Source organism: Pimephales promelas, chromosome 12, assembly GCF_988280905.1.
Source record: "Pimephales promelas chromosome 12, fPimPro1.hap1.1, whole genome shotgun sequence".
Classification (NCBI taxonomy): domain Eukaryota; kingdom Metazoa; phylum Chordata; class Actinopteri; order Cypriniformes; family Leuciscidae; genus Pimephales; species Pimephales promelas.
In genome coordinates this window covers 34,398,570-34,419,070 of record NC_142780.1, presented here as the reverse complement: position 1 = coordinate 34,419,070, position 20,501 = coordinate 34,398,570, and the positions used below count along the sequence as shown (strand labels likewise).

At 35.6% G+C, this 20,501-nt stretch overlaps 1 protein-coding gene across 1 annotated transcript in view; it reads left to right on the top strand.

Moving 5' to 3' along the window:
• Nucleotides 1–10,553, top strand: part of iglon5 (IgLON family member 5) — a 203,212-nt gene extending 192,659 nt beyond the window's left edge. Inside the window, exon 8 of the mRNA XM_039688819.2 lies at nt 537–10,553. Coding sequence (XP_039544753.2) covers nt 537–637 — 101 coding nt within the window. The 3' untranslated portion in view covers nt 638–10,553. The remainder of the gene's footprint in view (nt 1–536) is intronic.
• Nucleotides 10,554–20,501: the final 9,948 nt, after the last annotated feature.

Here is a 20,501-nt window from a genome sequence, read left to right as displayed (position 1 = left end):
GTCAAATATGGACAAACCCAAAATGCTGGGTTAAAAATGTAATGTAAAAATTTAACCCAACGGCTGGGTTAGTCCATATTTGACCCAAAGTTGGGTTAAAACAACCCAGCATTTTTTAGAGTGTATACTGTATATATATTTATTCATAGTTTACATTAAATATATACATTAATATTTTATATATTATTAACACATTTTCTTAAATATATACATGCATGTGCGTGAATTTTTACATATAAAATAATTGTACACCGTACACACATATATTATGTAAACACAAACTTTTATTTTGGATGCGACTAATCGCGATTAATCGTTGCACAGCTCTAAAAATAATATATAAAAACAATGTAAATTTGATTGAACATTGATAAAAATGTTTTAATATACTGAATAAACTCACTAAGACTTTTTATTTTATTGAATTTTTTTTAAGAAATGTGCATTTTGCTACAGATTTCACATGGACTTTACCAGCGAGCTCCTTCGTCTCTCTGGTCGTCCGTGTTCACGTCTGCTTCTCTGTGCTCCTGCAGGGCCCGGGGCGGTGTACGGCGGAGGAGCGTCTCTGAACGGACGTTTATCAGGAGTCGGTCTGTGGTTCTGCCTCTCCATCTCTGTTCTGATGAAGGTCTAAAACTTTCCCGCTTCGGCAGGAGTCTTTAAATACGAACCCATCACTGTGAACAAAAAGAAATTATGCATTAATCCAGGAGCCATCGCTACATCACTCGATCATTCCTTTCTCTTCCTCGTTCCCATTCACGCCCGGTCGCATATCACGCTTCATATCCCCCAACGACGGTCAACCTTTTAACGTCCAAACCTGATGTGAACGACAAGTGTGTCTCTTGATGTGCGTGCTGGACATGCTGGTCGTAACGTGACGGTGTTGACGACGATGTTCGGATGACCCTCTCGGAGCCGTTTCACCAGCGGGCCCGTCGGCCGTTGACCCTCGGATCCGAACGCGGAGATCTGAGCTGAGCGGCGGTGCATTCTGACTATGAATGATGTCAAACCACGTGTTTTTCTTTCTAGCGAGGGTTAGCAGGTGTGTCATCTCGTGCCGCGTCCAGCCCTCAGTCTGTCCATCACTCAGTGTAAATATATATGCAGTAGAGGCCACTCATTTCCCCGTTTCCCATCAGCCTCTCTGTTTCAGCCTTTCGGCTCGGACGATATCGCTGCCTTTAAGTCACGTTGGAATGATCGTATTTACGAGATGACCACCAAAATGTCATTATTAGTGCTTAAACGTCTTGTGTTTGACGGGAAGTTAAAACATTTAAATACTTTTCAACTTTGCGAAAGTGGAAATGAAAAACTCTGGTTTAGTTAATCAAATAAAAATGACAGCTGTAGACTTTATTCATGTACTAAAAACATTCGCAAACACGGCTTAGATGAGTGAGAAACGCGAGTGAAAGAAATAAGTTGCGCAAAAAACAACGCGAATGCATCATGATTACGTACAAACTCGTAAGTAGGAACTTTCCGCAAGGACTTGAAGACAGCAGAAGTTTCTGGCGTCTCCTGCCCTGAAACAGTTCATCGACTTCTTGTTGCTTGTGGATAGCATGTACCGGTTAGAAATGTCCCTCTTGTGACCTCACTTCCTGCACCGCCCCCGTTTTAACCCCCCCTGCACTGTGTACATTTTAATCTGCAAGGTTAACTGCTATTCCTTTTTGGTGTTAATAATGATGATGATGATGACGATAATAATGATGATGACAATGTTAATAAGTATTTGAATAAATATGATAGTAATTCCATGTGAGAAAAAAAAAAATGTCAGAGCTGATCACAAGCCATGTGTGTGAAAATATTTTGTACTAAAAATCACTGAATTCATCGAACAGCAAAAAAGAACAAAAAAACAACAAACTTTTTGAAGTATTGTGCTCTGTTTTACCATGATTAACTTTTTTAAAATGGAAGTAATTTGACCAAGTCCGTTAAAGAGAGCAATCAGTGAAATGCGAGGGCGCTTGCACGCGGGAACACTTGTCCAATCGCATTTTCCATTGAACTCAATGCGTTTGCATTGGAAACTCTAGCGTGTAGGCGCCCTAATATCGTTTCAAATGTGTACTGTGTGTATTGCGATTGTTTTTTTTTTCCATGCTGTTGATGATTGTAATGTATGATATATTCTGCCGTAATGATGTAATGCTCACGTCTGCCTCGATGACATAACCAAAAGCCTCAGAATCCTGCGGTTGCACATCACGTGCTGCGTTCCATTCAAAGACGATTGTCGGATATTGTCCCCATAAATGCATGCATTAGTTCATGCGTTGTGCTATGGAAATGACCTGGCTAATGAAGCCATTCGTTCCTCTCGCAGCCGAATTGCGATGCTATGCAATGCTAGCATTTGTTCTGTAGGTGTTTAGGTCACAGACGGGATCATAGTGTTTTATTTATCCTGCATATCAGCGTGTGAATTTCATGTTGCATCTCATCTGATTCATCTGCACTTTTCCAAGTTGGATGGAACGCAGTATTAGATTCTGTTCGCTGCCTCTTTTTTTTTTTCGGTTCAGAATCAGATTAGCGGGAGATAAAGATGTAATTAGCCCGCGACTCGCTAAGCAAGCGGACCGTCGTTTTCTCTCCGTCCCCCATCTGGTGAGCGGCAGAGCTCATAAATCAAGCTCAGTCCAGGCGCTGACAGAATCCTCTTCAAGGACAGCTGTGCCTTTGAGTCTTGGAGCCCAGTGTGGTGTCCGATCCCCTACAGGATAATTAACCGCCACTTAAGAGCACACGGCGAAGAGGCTTTGACGTAAAGCAGCGGTGCGCGACTTAACGCGGTGCTTTATGCAACTCTTCACAATGACCCTGCATGAGCGCTAACCGTTCAGTTTGCAATGTTAATGCTGTATATATAATAGGAAAATGTTGCGTTCCCTGAATATGTGCGCCATTATTGCATTTCATCCAGCATTAACCCCGGAATAAAACCCGAAAAAGTTCAATTTGGAAGAGTAGTTCACCTTTCAAAAAACTTTTGCTGATAATTTACTCACCCCCATGTCATCCAAGATGTCCATGTCTTTCTTTCTTCAGTCGAAAAGAAATTAAGGTTTTTGATGAAAACATCCCAGGATTTTCTCCATATAATGGACTTCAATGGGGTCCAAACGGTTCAAGGTCCAAATGAGAGTTTCGGTGCAAACTGCAAACTGTACAAAGGGCTTTAAACGATTTCAGACGATGAATAAGGGTCTTATCAAGCGAAACGATCGCTTATTTAAAAATAACAAAGTTTAAGTTTTATAAGCTCAAATGGTCGCCTTGCTCGACTCTCCTGTTCGGACTTTTTTCGTGTCATTTGGTTCATTCAACGAACGAAATGAACGAGTTGACTCGGGAAAATATTCGTTCATTTTGATAAACGAATTTGAATAGGAGAAGAACCCTTATTCATCGTCTGGAATCGTTTAAAGCCCTTTGAACAGTTTGCACTGAAACTCTCATTTGGACCTTGAACCGTTTGGACCCCATTGAAGTCCATTATATGGAGAAAAATCCTGGAATGTTTTCATCAAAAACCTTAATTTCTTTTCGACTGAAGAAAGAAAGACATGGACATCTTGGATGACATGGGGGTGAGTAAATTATCAGCAAAAGTTTTTGAAAAGTAAACTACTCCTTTAAAGACTGTGCATTTGTACACTAATTGAAGAATGTGCACTACATAGTTAAGTACACAGTGGCCGCAAAAAAAAGTATTTGGACACTTAAACGACACTTGATTGATTAGATCATGCATTAAATAGCTCATCAAACCATTTGTTTTTACGAAATAAAGTACAAACACACTTTATAGTACTTCTCATAATGAAGTTTGATAGATTACAAAGTATGCAACAATAAAATTAACAATTGGACACTTTCTGGTTGTCAAACATTAAGTCGAAGACTTCATTCCTAGCAAAAATTACTTAGATGCAATTTAATCGTGACGTAAATGTCGAAATACTTCCCCGCCACCGTACGAGGGTTCAACGTCAAGCACAAAAGCAGCGGATTTTCCTCATCTCTTAAACTTTCGGTCCCGCTGTCACTCCGCTTTCGCGCTTTTCCTATCATACTCCCTCGAGGTCCGCCGATCCATCTCTGTATACATGTATTCTCCTCAAATATAAGTAAACAAAAGAGAAAAAAAAGTATGAAATGTCGTTTCACATTCTCTGTGTGGGTATAACGCATGTAAATGTCTGTTTTGGGTGTGTGGTGGTTATCGTGATGGAGCACTGCTGGTGTACGTTTCGGCCCGGGATCATTTCCCCTCGTGATTCCCGCGCTGAGCTGCAGAGATTCGGATTGAGAGGGGACTGAGGTAGAGGTCTGGCATGGAGGACAGATGGGAACCGGTCGGGTCGGACAGGGAATCCTTCATAATGCTCTACAATAGCAGTACGTCAAAAAGGCATCAAGGCACATCGTAAGAAAGACGGAAATTATAGCTGCGAATATTAATCAAATCATAAACTGAAATTAAATTTAAATAATCCGTCCCTATTTACAAATGGCTTACTTATAGTTAAACTGAGATAGAAGCAAGTTCATTCAATCTAGGGGCCCTATCTTGAACCCAGCGCAATTGACTTTGTACACCGACGCATGTGTCCCGTGCAAAGCGGACTTTTCCTTCCAGTGCGCCGTTATAGTAGTATTGCTCCATGGAACAAGCGAACCTCGTTCATCACGCTCTTAAAGGGAATGTGATATGACGCTCTGATTGGTTTATTTCACGTTACGCCCAAACCACACCTATGAATAATGAAGCTACTTCACACCAACCCCTTTTAAACTTGCGTCGGGCGCGAGAGTCATTTATCCCGCCGATTAAATAGCAACAGCGCCGAGATCCGCCCACAAAGTTACTTGCGCTTTGCATTGCGTTTTAGATTGTTAAAATAGGGCTCAAAGTCTATATAAAGGCCTGTTCACACCAGTGTTGTAGTACTCGAGACTCGGACTCGTCTCGGACTCGGTCTCGAGACCATATTTTAATGGTCTTGGTCTTGTCATGGACTCGTGTGCATTTGGACTCGGAATTGACTCGTACTCGAACATTTTTTTTTTAGGACTCGGACTTATTCCCGAGTCCACTCGTGTTCAATTCAAAATATTTTTCATGATTATTAATGTGTGTTAATAAAATATTTCTTTAAATTGATTGACACGCCCAGTGATTGGTGATTTTCTAGTGCGCAACTGCGCATGACAAATTGTAATAAAATTGCTTTTAACACCACCTACTATGTGGCCTTTTTACCTTAAACTGATCATATTTTTTAAACTCTAAGTAAATTCAGTAAAAAAAAAAAAGAAGGATTTCTCTAAGTAAATAAAAGTAAATAATCAACCCTCACTGGTCTCGACTTGGACTCGACCGTCTCTGGTCTCGGACTCGACTCGGACTCGACTCTCTCTGGTCTCGGTCTAGACTTGGACTCGAGTGAGGTGGTCTCGACTGAAACACTGGTTCACACCAAAAACAATAACTATAAAGATGACTATACGTTCTGGTAATTCTACGCGTGCGCTTATGTTGTCAGTCAGCCAATGTATTCAGTTGTTGATTGTATTTGTTGTATAGGATTTTGGGAACCATCCAAAAATGTGGTGGAATGCTAAAATGCTCGAGCTCTTTAAAGTAGGAGGCATTTTGATTGGCTGTCAATGTTAGCTGTAAAAAATTAGTTCTGAAAGTAATTCCAATGATATACTTGTGGTGTGAATTTTGCTTTATTGAATTTTGGTTATTGTTATAGTCAATTCGGAGGCCTGTTTCAAACACTCTCAGAAAATAAAGTACATAATTGTATCTACAATGGCTTGTCAATGGGGCTGTACAGATTTTGTACCCTTGGCATAGGGTACATATTTGTTATTTCCTTTATTTCAAGGTTATTTCAAGGCTACACTCTTAGAAGAAAAGCTTAAAAGGTTCTAAAGCGCTACGTATTTGGAATCCCTAAAATGCAGTGCATGTGAATGATCACAAAATTTAATAAATGGGGGTTAAAAAATGCAATTAATCAATATCACACAAAGAGTGCCATTTCAGTTTTTATCCTCCAAAAATCTGCATGATTAAAATGTGATATTTAGTTACTACAACAGTTTTTAAACAATAACTTAATTACACATACAAAATGTTGCAGAATAATGTCATATATGAATCAATAATAGCCTATAAAGAACCTTTGTGCCAAAAGGGTTCTTTCTTGTCATTATAGAACATTTTTTAGCCTAAAAGCTCCTTTGGAGTCGAGTAAAGAACCCTACATGCTACATATATAGAACCCCAATGAACCCTTTTTTCTAAGAGTGTACTCAAATATAGTGATAAGTTCAAATCTACCTTAAATAATTAAGGTATCATTAAAACCTTTAAACAACAACTTTTACGGAAAAAAAATGGCAAAATCACAGCAAAAACTCCAGTGTTAAATATGGCTCCAAACTCAAGTGTTAAAATGCTGAAATGTGAGTGTTAAATTAACATTAAGTTAATGAGCGCATTAGGTGATTCATTGAGTGATGATTGACCATTATTGAAGCAGAATTACTGAAGGAGAAAATCTATTTTTAAGTCACCATTATGGTGATCAGTGTTTGCTTTAGTTGGGCTCTTGGCTCTTAAACTGTTAATATTAGATTTTGGGTACAAAATTTGTCCCCTTGAGGGTAGTCCCAGTGTACCCCTAAAGGTACAATTATGTACTTTATTTTAGTCGAACGATTCATTAAAAACACTTAATTTAGTTACGAAACATCGCTGTGTTGCTCTGTGGATTAGTTTGGAACTATTTTCTATGACTAAAATGAAATATTAACTGTTGTATGAAATCAATAGGCTCTCGCATTTGCAATTCTGCTGCTGATATTCGAGAAAAGAGCAGTCAGTGATAAATATTAATGATAAGAGCTCATACAAGACCCATATATCTATTTTGCATGTCAGCATTTTTGCCCCAAGCCCCCATTCATTTCCATGATGACGGCTCTTGTTCGAGTGCAAGCAGACGCCTCTTCTGTTCAGAGGCCCTTTTCACGTGAACATAGCAAAGGCCAGTACTGGTATATTGGTGTGACCAAGCCTTAACTCTTAAGTTCGTAATAGATTATTGCATGTGATGGTATGGGGATTTGTTTACTTTGGAGGTGCTTTCATACAAAACTCATTGACTGAACAGTAAAAGTCTTCATGTCTACAGATCTAACAGTGTACTTGATTAGTCCCTAATACTGCACACTCTTGCCTAATTATCATTGGTCATAGTGTGAATTAATAATTAGTTAAATCTGCTTCATTGGGCCACAAGATGGCAGTGCCAAATAACACTCCATGATGCATTTAGTAGTAATAGTAGTAGAAGTTGTTACTGGTGTTTAGCAAAGGTGGTCTCCCAGTCTGAACAGATGACAAGTTCCCATAACCTCTTTAAAACCATCAAACCAGACCAGTCTGACATGTAAAACCAGATCTGTGGCCACTTTAGCCTGTTGCGTTCAGTATTGCATGTGCTTTCGTTTTTGTTGCACTAGACAGTGTTACATAAATAACCAAAATATGTACAGAGAGCTTTTGAATATTGATACTGTGTATCTGGAGACAACATATTGAGACGGTTTGCATGTAGAAGTAGATAAATAGAACGGGGCGAATGTTAGATAGTCCCACCGTTGTAGTCAATTTTAGATGAAAAGAAGATACATTGTGAGAATGCAAGCGGGAAAATGCTTGTTCTCATTACAAATGCAATTTACTAAAACAGACAAACGCAGATGTGAATGTTTGCTATATTCAGGTTAAACGTCAACAGTTTACTAACTTTCTCAACAAGATTGCTCCATCATGAAAGAGAAATCCGACCGTTTTAGACGTAGTTTGCGCTAATTATGTTGTGTAACGTCTTGTGCTATATGTAAGACGTCTGTGTGAACGTGTCAGGATGACGTCTTTGGCCATTGCGTCACTTCTTGCTGTTTTTCAGCATCTTAGCGTGGCAACATCTTTAGAGAGATTGTTTTAGTCAAAGAAGTCAAACACAGGCATTTTGGCTAAAGGAACTCTATATAAAAAATTATGTAGGCCTAAATTTAAGATTTATGTATCTGAATTGCATATAAAATGTACATTAAAATGTACAGAGTTTTAATATAAGGTTAACTTAATGTGACTCATATTTCTCATACATGATTTCACGTAAGATGATAGAAAAACTGAATGCATAAATTTAATGCATATTTCTTTCAATCTCATATATTTTAGTTTTACAAATCATATTTCAACCATGTTCATACGCTTTAACTAAATATGTCATTTTCACAGTCAACAGATTTACATTGTACATTGCATTACGTTGTAGATTTACATTGTGATTGTTAGCAATCTGATGAATAAATGCCTTATCATATCAAATAGATACAAATAATACACTTTTTTTTCTTAAGATTTTTTTCTTTCCTGTTTAATTTATGTATGACTGACAAACATACATCACTTTACGTTTATTTGCAATTCAAATACATATATCTCAAATTAGATACATACAAATTAGAAACTTGTTATATATAAATCATATTTTTTGTGTAAATTTGACAAGATAGATAGATAGATAGATAGATAGATAGATAGATAGATAGATAGATAGATAGATAGATAGATAGATAGATAGATAGATAGATAGATAGATAGATAGATAGATAGATAGATAGATAGATAGATAGATAGATAGATTCTAAAAAATGCTAGGTTTTTTTAACCCAATTTTGGGTCAAATATGGACAAACTCAAACATTGGGTTAAAAATTGATCTAAAAATGTAACCCAATGGCTGGGTTTGTCCATATTTGACCCAAAATTGGGTTAAAACAACCCAGCAATTTTTAGAGTGTAGATAGATAGATAGATAGATAGATAGATAGATAGATAGATAGATAGATAGATAGATAGATAGATAGATAGATAGATAGATAGATAGATAGATAGATAGATAGTAAAAAATGCTGGGTTGTTTAACCCAATTTTGGGTCAAATATGGACAAACTGAAACATTGGGTTAAAAATTGATTTAAAAATGTAACCCAATGGCTGGGTTTGTCCATATTTGACCCAAAATTGGGTTAAAACAGCCCAGCAATTTTTAGAGTGTAGATAGATAGATAGATAGATAGATAGATAGATAGATAGATAGATAGATAGATAGATAGATAGATAGATAGATAGATAGATAGATAGATAGATAGATAGATAGATAGATAGATAGATAGATTCTAAAAAATGCTAGGTTTTTTTAACCCAATTTTGGGTCAAATATGGACAAACTCAAACATTGGGTTAAAAATGTATCTAAAAATGTAACCCAATGGCTGGGTTTGTCCATATTTGACCCAAAATTGGGTTAAAACAACCCAGCAATTTTTAGAGTGTAGATAGATAGATAGATAGATAGATAGATAGATAGATAGATAGATAGATAGATAGATAGATAGATAGATAGATAGATAGATAGATAGATAGATAGATAGATAGATTGTAAAAAAATGCTGGGTTGTTTTAACCCAATTTTGGGTCAAATATGGACAAACTGAAACATTGGGTTAAAAATTGATTTAAAAATGTAACCCAATGGCTGGGTTTGTCCATATTTGACCCAAAATTGGGTTAAAACAACCCAGCATTTTTTAGAGTGTAGATAGATAGATAGATAGATAGATAGATAGATAGATAGATAGATAGATAGATGTTGCTGTACACATGATTTACGAGAAACAGATGGTTTAATGTCAATCATTTGCACATGTTTGAATAAGAATTCACCAATTACTAATGTGCATAATTAGGACTAATTAAGTTGTCAGAACAAGGAGCCGGCGTTAAGACGACATAACAGGGCAGTTTCTCCAGAGTCAGCGGGTGATCGCCCCTCCGCTGCGCGATTGTGAGCCGCGCCGAATGTCAACAACACACGCTGTTTTTGAGCAGAACGTGACGTGTGCGCTGAACACACACCATTAGCCCGTGTCACTTTCAGCTGCATGGTTTCTAAAGGAGTTGGTGGACTTTCCAGCCAGTCGGACGTCCTTTTCCTGATCCGAGCGTCCCGTCGCGTCGTGTCCTCCAGACCTCCACCTCAGTGTCTCTGTAATATAGACGTTTGTTTGTTTGTGTGTGTGTGAGAGAGAGAGAGAGAGAGAGTGTGTGTGTGTGTGTGTACATTCTCTGGCCTTCTTATGGGCAGGCATGCTGGGTTGTGATTCTGTTTCAGACAAATGGATTTTATCCCCCTGTAATTGTCAACCGTCTTCAAGAACTGCGGAAAATAACACAACGTTGTCTTCCACAACGACGCATTCTGTGCTGTGATGTAACGTTTCTTTCAACGTCATTTGTTTTACAGTTTTCCCTGTCCTTTTGTTTTTAGGTGTGTGTAAATTTTTTTAATCCACAAAGAGGAGAAAAAAAGTCAAGAATTAAAAATGGAAGGTGAAAAATAAAACTGAATTTTGTTTTTAACATACTTCTGTGAGTGTGTTTTTTTTTTTTTTAGTTGCATTTCTGTGACTCGAAGCATCCAGGGAAAAGCGCTTATTCAAGAAAACTGTGTTTGTTGTCTTCTGAGGTCAAGGCAAACACCTGAACATGTAACAAATGAAGCATTGGATTCAATGGATAAAAACATGTATTTATGATTTATATCTCACAATTCTGGCCTTCTGAAATGATATTGATCAAGCATGATATACAACTGAAAACAAACTTATATTTTCTAAAATCGATTTTAGTTTACTTATGCTGATAATTTACTCACCCCCATGTCATCCAAGATGTCCACGTCTTTCTTTCTTCAGTCGAAAAGAAATTAAGGTTTTTGATGAAAACATTCCAGGATTTTTCTCCATATAATGGACTTCAATGGGGTCCAAACGGTTCAAGGTCCAAATGAGAGTTTCAGTGCAGCTTCAAAGGGCTTTAAACGAGTTCAGACGATGAATAAGAGTCTTATCAAGAAAAAAGTCATTTAAAAAATAAATAAAAAAGTTTAAGTTTTATAAGCTCAAATGCTCACCTTGCTCTGTTCTCCTGTTCAAACTCGTTCATCAAAACGAACTTTTTTTTTCGAGTCATTTGGTTCATTCAATGAACTAAGTAAACAAAACGACTTAAAAAAAGATTCGACCTTGAAAGCAACAGTTTTTCGAATATGTAATTATATATGAAAGTATGGTATTTAGGCACAATAATTAACATTATAATAAACAGTGGCTGACTTTTCCATTTGTTGAAATGACATTATTAGATTCAGATGGTAAATATCATAAATTAAGTTGGGTGTGTTTATAATTATAATGAAACCATCATATTTAAAAATATGATATTAAAGGTATAGTTCACTTAAAAATTAAAACCTCAAACCTGTATAAATGCATTTCTTCTGCTGAACACAAAATAAGATATTTTAAACAATGTTTGTAACCAGAAAGTTTTTGGACCCCATTGACTTCTATAGTAGGAAAAATAATAATATGGAAGTCAATGGATACAGTCAACCGTTTAAAATGATTGGCTGTCAATGTTTTTATTGTTCATCAGCAAAATATAATAGTTCTTTACCAACATACCATGTTCCTCTGTACTGTTATCACTATAGTTGTGATGTGAATTCTTGGAACTATACATTTGTTTGTTATCGCTCAACACAGTCATCACTGTTGTGCTGTTTGTAAGGTCTGTATTATTTCAGCAAGTGAATTTTCAAAAGATAATTATTTTCACTGTCCATGTTGTTTTTCCCCCTTCTTTCTTCTGTTTTTATCTTTTCCTCAAAGTATGGGTTTGTGGGGTTATTTGCATTTTTCACATCAGCCTCAGTCGTTCCCTGATACCATCTTTATTTCTATTGCAAGCAGCCATTTTGGAGTCATAGTGCATGAGCACAAAATTGTCCAATTATGTTCAAAAGCCTGTGTTCATAACATTCAATTCAAACATATGCGTTCAAATACGTTTTATCGACTTGATTCAAATGCATGAGGTATTCAGATTTGGGTCAACAAGGTCAAATATATATATATATGTGCACTTTCAGCATTTAGGCTTTATTAATCCAGTTTAAATTGTTTTAAAACTTTATGTATTGCAATTAACAACTTGAGTCAATTTTGTGTGTGTGTGTGTGTGCATTGGTTAATGCCAATGCCTGCACTATGATGTTTTCCCTGGCGATAAACTTTCAGCTAGTTGGTTGAACAGTTACACAATTCATCTTGTTTTTAATGACTGTAAATTCATGAAAAGTCATTATTCCTCTCCAGCCTTGAGACGTATTTACGTACACACATCATTTGTTGAGAAGAAAACTGACAGACTCTGGCATTTTAGTTTGCAGGGAATGTCTCATTAAAGAAAACAGACCTTCTTCGGTGACATTTTATGTCCTGTTTGTGTTCTTCTGAGGAAAGACTTCAATGCCAAACACCTGGACAGGGAACAAGTGAAGCGTTACAGATATACTGTGTGTGTGTGTGTGTGACCCATTAACACACTCCTGATTAAACAAGACGCTGAGAAAAATCGTTTTTATTTTAATATTAAGATTTTAGGTGTCTAGAAATATATTTCCCAAATGCAAATATTTAATTAAATAATATAATCATTTGAATAGTTATATTTAATTTAATAATAATACAAATACATAATAATTAATAAATAGTTTTAAATATAACTCTTAATCCATTTAACAATTAATGTAACATACTTAATTTAATAATTATGTATTTTAATTCATCAACAATAAAACTAAAATTAAAAAATATATTAAATTAATAATATATGTAGCAATTAATTCATTTTATATTTGTTTAATTCAATAAATATAAATATTGTATAATATTGTACATTATTCAATAATAATAATTAAACATTTCAATCATAACTATAACTAAAAAATCATAACTAAAAAATAAATGTTCTTGGGAATGGTAATAATACATATAACAATTAATTTAATATTTATATTTAATTTAATAGTTATACCCTGTACAAATAATTAATTAATCAACAACAATCATTAATAAATAATTCATTTATTTGGATTGTTAACAATCCATATAACAATTAATTTAATATTTATAGTAATTTTAATAGATTTACTTAATTAATTAATAATAATAAAAATATATTTTTTTTATTAATTACAATACATTTTTAATAACACATACTTACATAATTAATCAATAATAATTCGTTTACAAATTAAAACAACCCAAATAAAATACAATTACCAATACAATTACCACCATCAAATATAAAACCCACTAAATGGCTTTTAGTTCTCTATTTTGACAGAAACTGAAGATCCCGGAACAATCCAGACTGACCCAAGACAGGAAGTGAAACCACACAGAAACACTGGCCTGAATGGACGTGGACCTCATTGCTACATTCAGCTGATTGAGCAAAACCACGAGCGCTTCCTTCAGACGAATTTACGGGCAGGTCAATGACAGTGATGCAGGTGATTATGTGGCTTTGAAAATTCAAAAGAACAGCATGTATTTAATGGAAATATTCTTTTGTAACATTAGAATTCATGTCTCATGATAAACTTAATGTATTTTTGCGGAATAGACATATTTCTTTCTTTAAAAAAAATAGGTACACTCTCAGAAAAAAAGGTACAAAAGCTGTCACTGGGGATGTACCTTTTCAAAAGGTAAACTTTTGTCCATTTTAGGTGCTAATAAGTACATTTTAGGTGTTAATATGTACATTTTAAGTGTTAATATGTACATTTAAGGAGCTAATATGTACATTTTAGGTGCTAAAAAGTAAATTTAGGGGTTAATATGTACATTTTAGGTGCTAATATGTACATTTTAGGTGTTAATATGTACATTTTAGGTGTAAATATGTACATTTTAGGTGCTAAAAAGTAAATTTTAGGGGTTAATATACATGTACATTTTAGGTGCTAATATGTCCATTTTAGGTCCTACTATGTACATTTTAAGTGCTAATATGCATATTTTAGGTGCTAATATGTACATTTCAGGAGCTAATATGTCCATTTTAGGTCCTACTATGTACATTTTAAGTGCTAATATGCATATTTTAGGTGCTAATATGTACATTTCAGCAGCTAATATGTCAATTTTAGGTCCTAATATGTACATTTTAAGTACTAATATGTACATTTTAGGTGCTAATATGTACATTTTAAGTGTTAATATATAAATTTCAGGTGCTAATATGTCCATTTTAGGTCCTAATATGTACATTTTAGGTCCTACTATGTACATTTTAAGTGCTAATATGCATATTTTAGGTGCTAATATGTACATTTCAGGAGCTAATATGTCCATTTTAGGTCCTACTATGTACATTTTAAGTGCTAATATGCATATTTTAGGTGCTAATATGTACATTTCAGCAGCTAATATGTCAATTTTAGGTCCTAATATGTACATTTTAAGTACTAATATGTACATTTTAGGTGCTAATATGTACATTTTAAGTGTTAATATATAAATTTCAGGTGCTAATATGTCAATTTTAGGTCCTAATATGTACATTTTAGGTCCTACTATGTACATTTTAAGTGCTAATATGCATATTTTAGGTGCTAATATGTACATTTCAGGAGCTAATATGTCCATTTAAGGTCCTACTATGTACATTTTAAGTGCTAATATGCATATTTTAGGTGCTAATATGTACATTTCAGGAGCTAATATGTCAATTTTAGGTCCTAATATGTACATTTTAAGTACTAATATGTACATTTTAGGTGCTAATATGTACATTTTAAGTGTTAATATATAAATTTCAGGTGCTAATATGTCCATTTTAGGTCCTAATATGTACATTTTAGGTTCTAATATGTACATTTTAAGTGCTAATATGTACATTTTAGGGGCTAATATGTACATTTCAGGAGCTAATATGTCCATTGTAGGTGCTAATATGTACATTTTAGGTGTTAATATGTACATTTTAGGTGCTAAAAAGTACATTTTAGTGGTTAATATGTACATTTTAGGTGCTAATATGTACATTTCAGGAGCTAATATGTCCATTTTAGGTCCTAATATGTACATTTTAAGTGCTAATATGTACATTTTAGGTGCTAATATGTACATTTTAAGTGTTAATATATACATTTCAGGAGCTAATATGTCCATTTTAGGTGTTAAAATGTACCACTAAGGTACCAATATGCAGCCTTTGGGTACAAAAGTGTACCTTTTGAAAAGGTAGAGCCGCAGTGACAGCTTTTGTACCTTTTTTTTCTGAGCGTGTATAAATTTAGGAATCGTGGCAAACTGTAAAGACAGTGAAGTTTGAATAAATATGTTCTTTTAGCATTTCCCATAATTCGATGTTAAAAAGCTTCCTGCTATTGTTGGGATTTGGAAGTGAAAGAAAGTTTCCCAATGTATCCATTTTATTCCAACCAAAATCACTTGAATGCACATTACAATTTCCCAACATCTCTGGAGAGATCGTGTGCTCGTGAGGGAAAATGGATTAAAACATGGTACAGTGGAGCCGAGAGAAAGCTGAACGCATCATCAAATTAGCCCAGATGTTTAATTAACAGTTCCATAAGAGGAGGATCTCAACTTCTGCAGGTTTCCCGCTGTCTGTGGGTTTGTGTTTATCTTTGGCTTGTTCCAGACAACTCCTCTACAGTTCCTCTAATAAACACACTGAAGAGAGTCTGCTGAATGTCATCCTGCCGACAAAACACTCCTCCGGACATCTCATGTCTTACTGAGTCTGTCCGTGACAGGATGGCAAATCCCAGATCCGACATCCACAGAGAAAGAGTTTGACCCTCATAACAACACAACTGCATATCGCCGCCACTGTCGTAAATGCATGTCGTGAGCTCACTGATGTCTCATCATGCACTGCAGCGTGGGCGGAATGATAAAATCATTACTGTTGGAGCTATATTTTTATTTTTGTTTATTTTGGGCTTAAGTTAATTATTTCTTTATATCATTATTTTCTTTATATTCTTTATATATTATAGGCACACATATATTATATAAAGAGACTTTTCTGTAAGATGCGATTAATTGATTTTGATAGCACTCATTTATAAACATATCTATTTTGTTTTATTACATTTTAAAATATTTATTACATATTTAAATACAAATAAATAAATAATAATATAATATAATAATACATTATTTATATATTTTTTAAATTTATATATATATGTGTGTGTGTGTGTGTGTGTGTAATTATTTATAAATAATAATATAAATAAATAAAACGTTAGAATTATATGCACAATAATTAAACGTATAAATATAATAATTTTAATCATGATTTAATTATTATAATTATGTATATGTTTATTTCATGTAATAAGCATTTACATAAATTCAAAACTAATAATAATAATAATAATAAATAGTTTTAATAATAAATAATTCTAAAATAAAAACTATACAAATAAAACATTTACTGAAAAGATTATTGATTTACTTGTTTATCTGCATTTTTTTCATATGACCACAAATATCAGAGAACAGTGACTATGCAAATGTGTTTTTAAATTATTGAAATAATAATTATCTCATTAATCAAATTAATATTTTATGTTAAAAGGGTTCGGCTGGCGGCAAAAAGACAGATCACCATCTCTATTAAATGGTTAGTTTTCATTTAACTCGCAATGCAATCCAAGGTGTTCATGTCTTTGTTTCTTCAGTCGAAAAGAAATTAAAGTTTTTGATGAAAACATTCCAGGGTTTTTCTCCATATAATGGACTTCAATGGGGTCCAAACAGTTCAAGGTCCAAAAGACATTTTCAGTGCAAACTGTTCAAATGGCTTTAAACGATTCCAGACAATGAATAAGGGTCTTATCAAGCGAAACGATCGATCATTAAAAAAAAAAAAAAAATTACGTTTTATAAGCTCAAATGGTCGCCTTGTTCCGTTCTGTGATGCGGGTTCATGACTCTTCTGTTCAAACTCGTTTATCAAAATGAACGAATCTTTTTTTGAGTCAATTGTTTCATTTAACGAACGAAATGAAAAAGATTGACTCGGAAAAAGATTCGTTAAGTTTTTTGAGGAAAACATTTCAGGTAACCAAATGTTGAAGTCCAAATCAATGCAGTTTGAAGTGCTTTAAAAGGGCTCTGCACGATCCCAGCTGAGGTATAAGGTATTATCTAACGAAACGATAGGTCAATTTCTAAAAAAAATAAATAATTGTATATACTTTTAACCAAAATTGTTCGTCTTGTTCGTATTCGGTGTAGACACAGCACTACTTATATAATTCTGATATCACAGTAAGACGAAGACATTGTGTGGCATTTGATTTCACAGTATATATTGTAGTAGTTTATTATAGTTTTTTGTGTTTTTCTGTTTTAACCTGTGATGACTCATGGAAAATCATTGTTCCATATGCATGTAACTGTAATTCATCTCTTCTCAAAACTCTCATATAAGGGATGTCATATAAGGATGGCTAGAGGCCAGGGTGATTAAATCATGGGCTAATTTACATTTTAGGGTGAACTATGCCTTTAAAGGCCCCAGCAGGCCCCCGGGGGTCTGTAAGCACCAAGCGCCGTCCCAAAATTCCACCGCCCGCGAACCCACTATTTTTATAATGGCATAAATGCTACGTGGGATCTCAATATCTCAGCTCTGGAAGGGTCAAGAGCCTCAATTTTTGCACTCAGGTCAAAGTCTCGTGGCCCTCTATCAGAATCCAGAGTTTCAAGAAGATCAGAGAAACTCAAAATTTCGACTCGAAAAAAAAAACGACAGTGGTACCCCTTTCGATTTTTTTTTTTTTCAGGGCGAAAAATTAAGTTTCTCCAATCTTCTCAAAGCTCTGGATTCTGATAGAGGGCCGCGAGACTTTGACCTGAGTGCAAAAATGGAGGCTCTAGACCCTTCCAGAGCTGAGATATCAAAATTCAAAAATTCGACCCGAAAGAAAAATGACAGTGTTACCCCTTTTGTTTTGTTTTTTCGTTTTCGGGCGAAAAATTAAGTTTCTCCAATCTTCTCAAAACTCTGGATTATGATAGAGGGCTGTGAGACTTTGACCTGAGTGCAAAAATGGAGGCTCTAGACCCTTCCAGAGCTGAGATATCAAAATTCAAAAATTCGACCCGAAAGAAAAATGACAGTGTTACCCCTTTTGTTTTGTTTTTTCGTTTTCGGGCGAAAAATTAAGTTTCTCCAATCTTCTCAAAACTCTGGATTATGATAGAGGGCTGTGAGACTTTGACCTGAGTGCAAAAATGGAGGCTCTAGACCCTTCCAGAGCTGAGATATCAAAATTCAAAATTTCGACCCGAAAAAAAAACGAGTGTTACCCCTTTCGGTTTTTTTCGTTTTCGGGCGAAAAATTAAGTTTCTCCAATCTTCTCAAAACTCTGGATTCTGATAGAGGGCCACGAGACTTTGACCTGAGTGCAAAAATGGAGGCTCTAGACCCTTCCAGAGCTAAGATATCGAAATTCAAAAATTCGACCCGAAAAGAAAACGACAGTGTTACCCCTTTCGTTTTTTTCCGTTTTTGGGCGAAAAATTAAGTTCCTCCAATCTTCTCAAAACTCTGGATTATGATAGAGGGCTGTGAGACTTTGACCTGAGTGCAAAAATGGAGGCTCTAGACCCTTCCAGAGCTGAGATATCAAAATTCAAAATTTCGACCCGGAAAAAAAACGACAGTGTTACCCCTTTCGTTTTTTTTCGTTTTCGGGCGAAAAATTAAGTTTCTCCAATCTTCTCACAACTCTGGATTCTGATAGAGGGCTGTGAGACTTTGACCTGAGTGCAAAAATGGAGGCTCTAGACCCTTCCAGAGCTGAGATATCAAAATTAAAAATTTCGACCCGAAAAAAAAACGACAGTGTTACCCCTTTCGTTTTTTTTCGTTTTCGGGCGAAAAATTAAGTTTCTCCAATCTTCTCAAAACTCTAGATTCTGATAGAGGGCCACGAGACTTTGACCTGAGTGCAAAAATGGAGGCTCTAGACCCTTCCAGAGCTGAGATATCAAAATTCAAAATTTCGACCCGAAAAAAAAAACGACAGTGTTACCCCTTTCGTTTTTTTCGTTTTCGGGCGAAAAATTAAGTTTCTCCAATCTTCTCAAAACTCTGGATTCTGATAGAGGGCCACGAGACTTTGACCTGAGTGCAAAAATGGAGGCTCTAGACCCTTCCAGAGCTGAGATATCGAAATTCAAAATTTCGACCCGAAAAAAAACCGACAGTGTTACCCCTTTCGTTTTTTTTTCGTTTTCGGGCGAAAAATTAAGTTTCTCCAATCTTCTCAAAACTCTGGATTATGATAGAGGGCCGCGAGACTTTGACCTGAGCGCAAAAATGGAGGCTCTAGACCCTTCCAGAGCTGAGATATGGAAACTCAAAATTTCGACCCGAAAAAAAAACGACAGTGTTACCCCTTACGTTTTTTTTCGTTTTCGGGCGAAAAATCAAGTTTCTCCAATCTTCTCAAAACTCTGGATTATGATAGAGGGCCGCGAGACTTTGACCTGAGCGCAAAAATGGAGGCTCTAGACCCTTCCAGAGCTGAGATATGGAAACTCAAAATTTCGACCCGAAAAAAAAAACGACAGTGTTACCCCTTACGTTTTTTTTCGTTTTCGGGCGAAAAATCAAGTTTCTCCAATCTTCTCAAAACTCTGGATTATGATAGAGGGCCGCGAGACTTTGACCTGAGCGCAAAAATGGAGGCTCTAGACCCTTCCAGAGCTGAGATATGGAAACTCAAAATTTCGACCCCAAAAAAAAACGACAGTGTTACCCCTTACGTTTTTTTTTCGTTTTCGGGCGAAAAATCAAGTTTCTCCAATCTTCTCAAAACTCTGGATTATGATAGAGGGCCGCGAGACTTTGACCTGAGCGCAAAAATGGAGGCTCTAGACCCTTCCAGAGCTGAGATATGGAAACTCAAAATTTCGACCCGAAAAAAAAAACGACAGTGTTACCCCTTACGTTTTTTTTCGTTTTCGGGCGAAAAATCAAGTTTCTCCAATCTTCTCAAAACTCTGGATTATGATAGAGGGCCGCGAGACTTTGACCTGAGCGCAAAAATGGAGGCTCTAGACCCTTCCAGAGCTGAGATATGGAAACTCAAAATTTCGACCCCAAAAAAAAACGACAGTGTTACCCCTTACGTTTTTTTTCGTTTTCGGGCGAAAAATCAAGTTTCTCCAATCTTCTCAAAACTCTGGATTATGATAGAGGGCCGCGAGACTTTGACCTGAGCGCAAAAATGGAGGCTCTAGACCCTTCCAGAGCTGAGATATGGAAAATCAAAATTTCGACCCGAAAAAAAAACCGACAGTGTTACCCCTTACGTTTTTTTTTCGTTTTCGGGCGAAAAATCAAGTTTCTCCAATCTTCTCAATACTCTGGATTATGATAGAGGGCCGCGAGACTTTGACC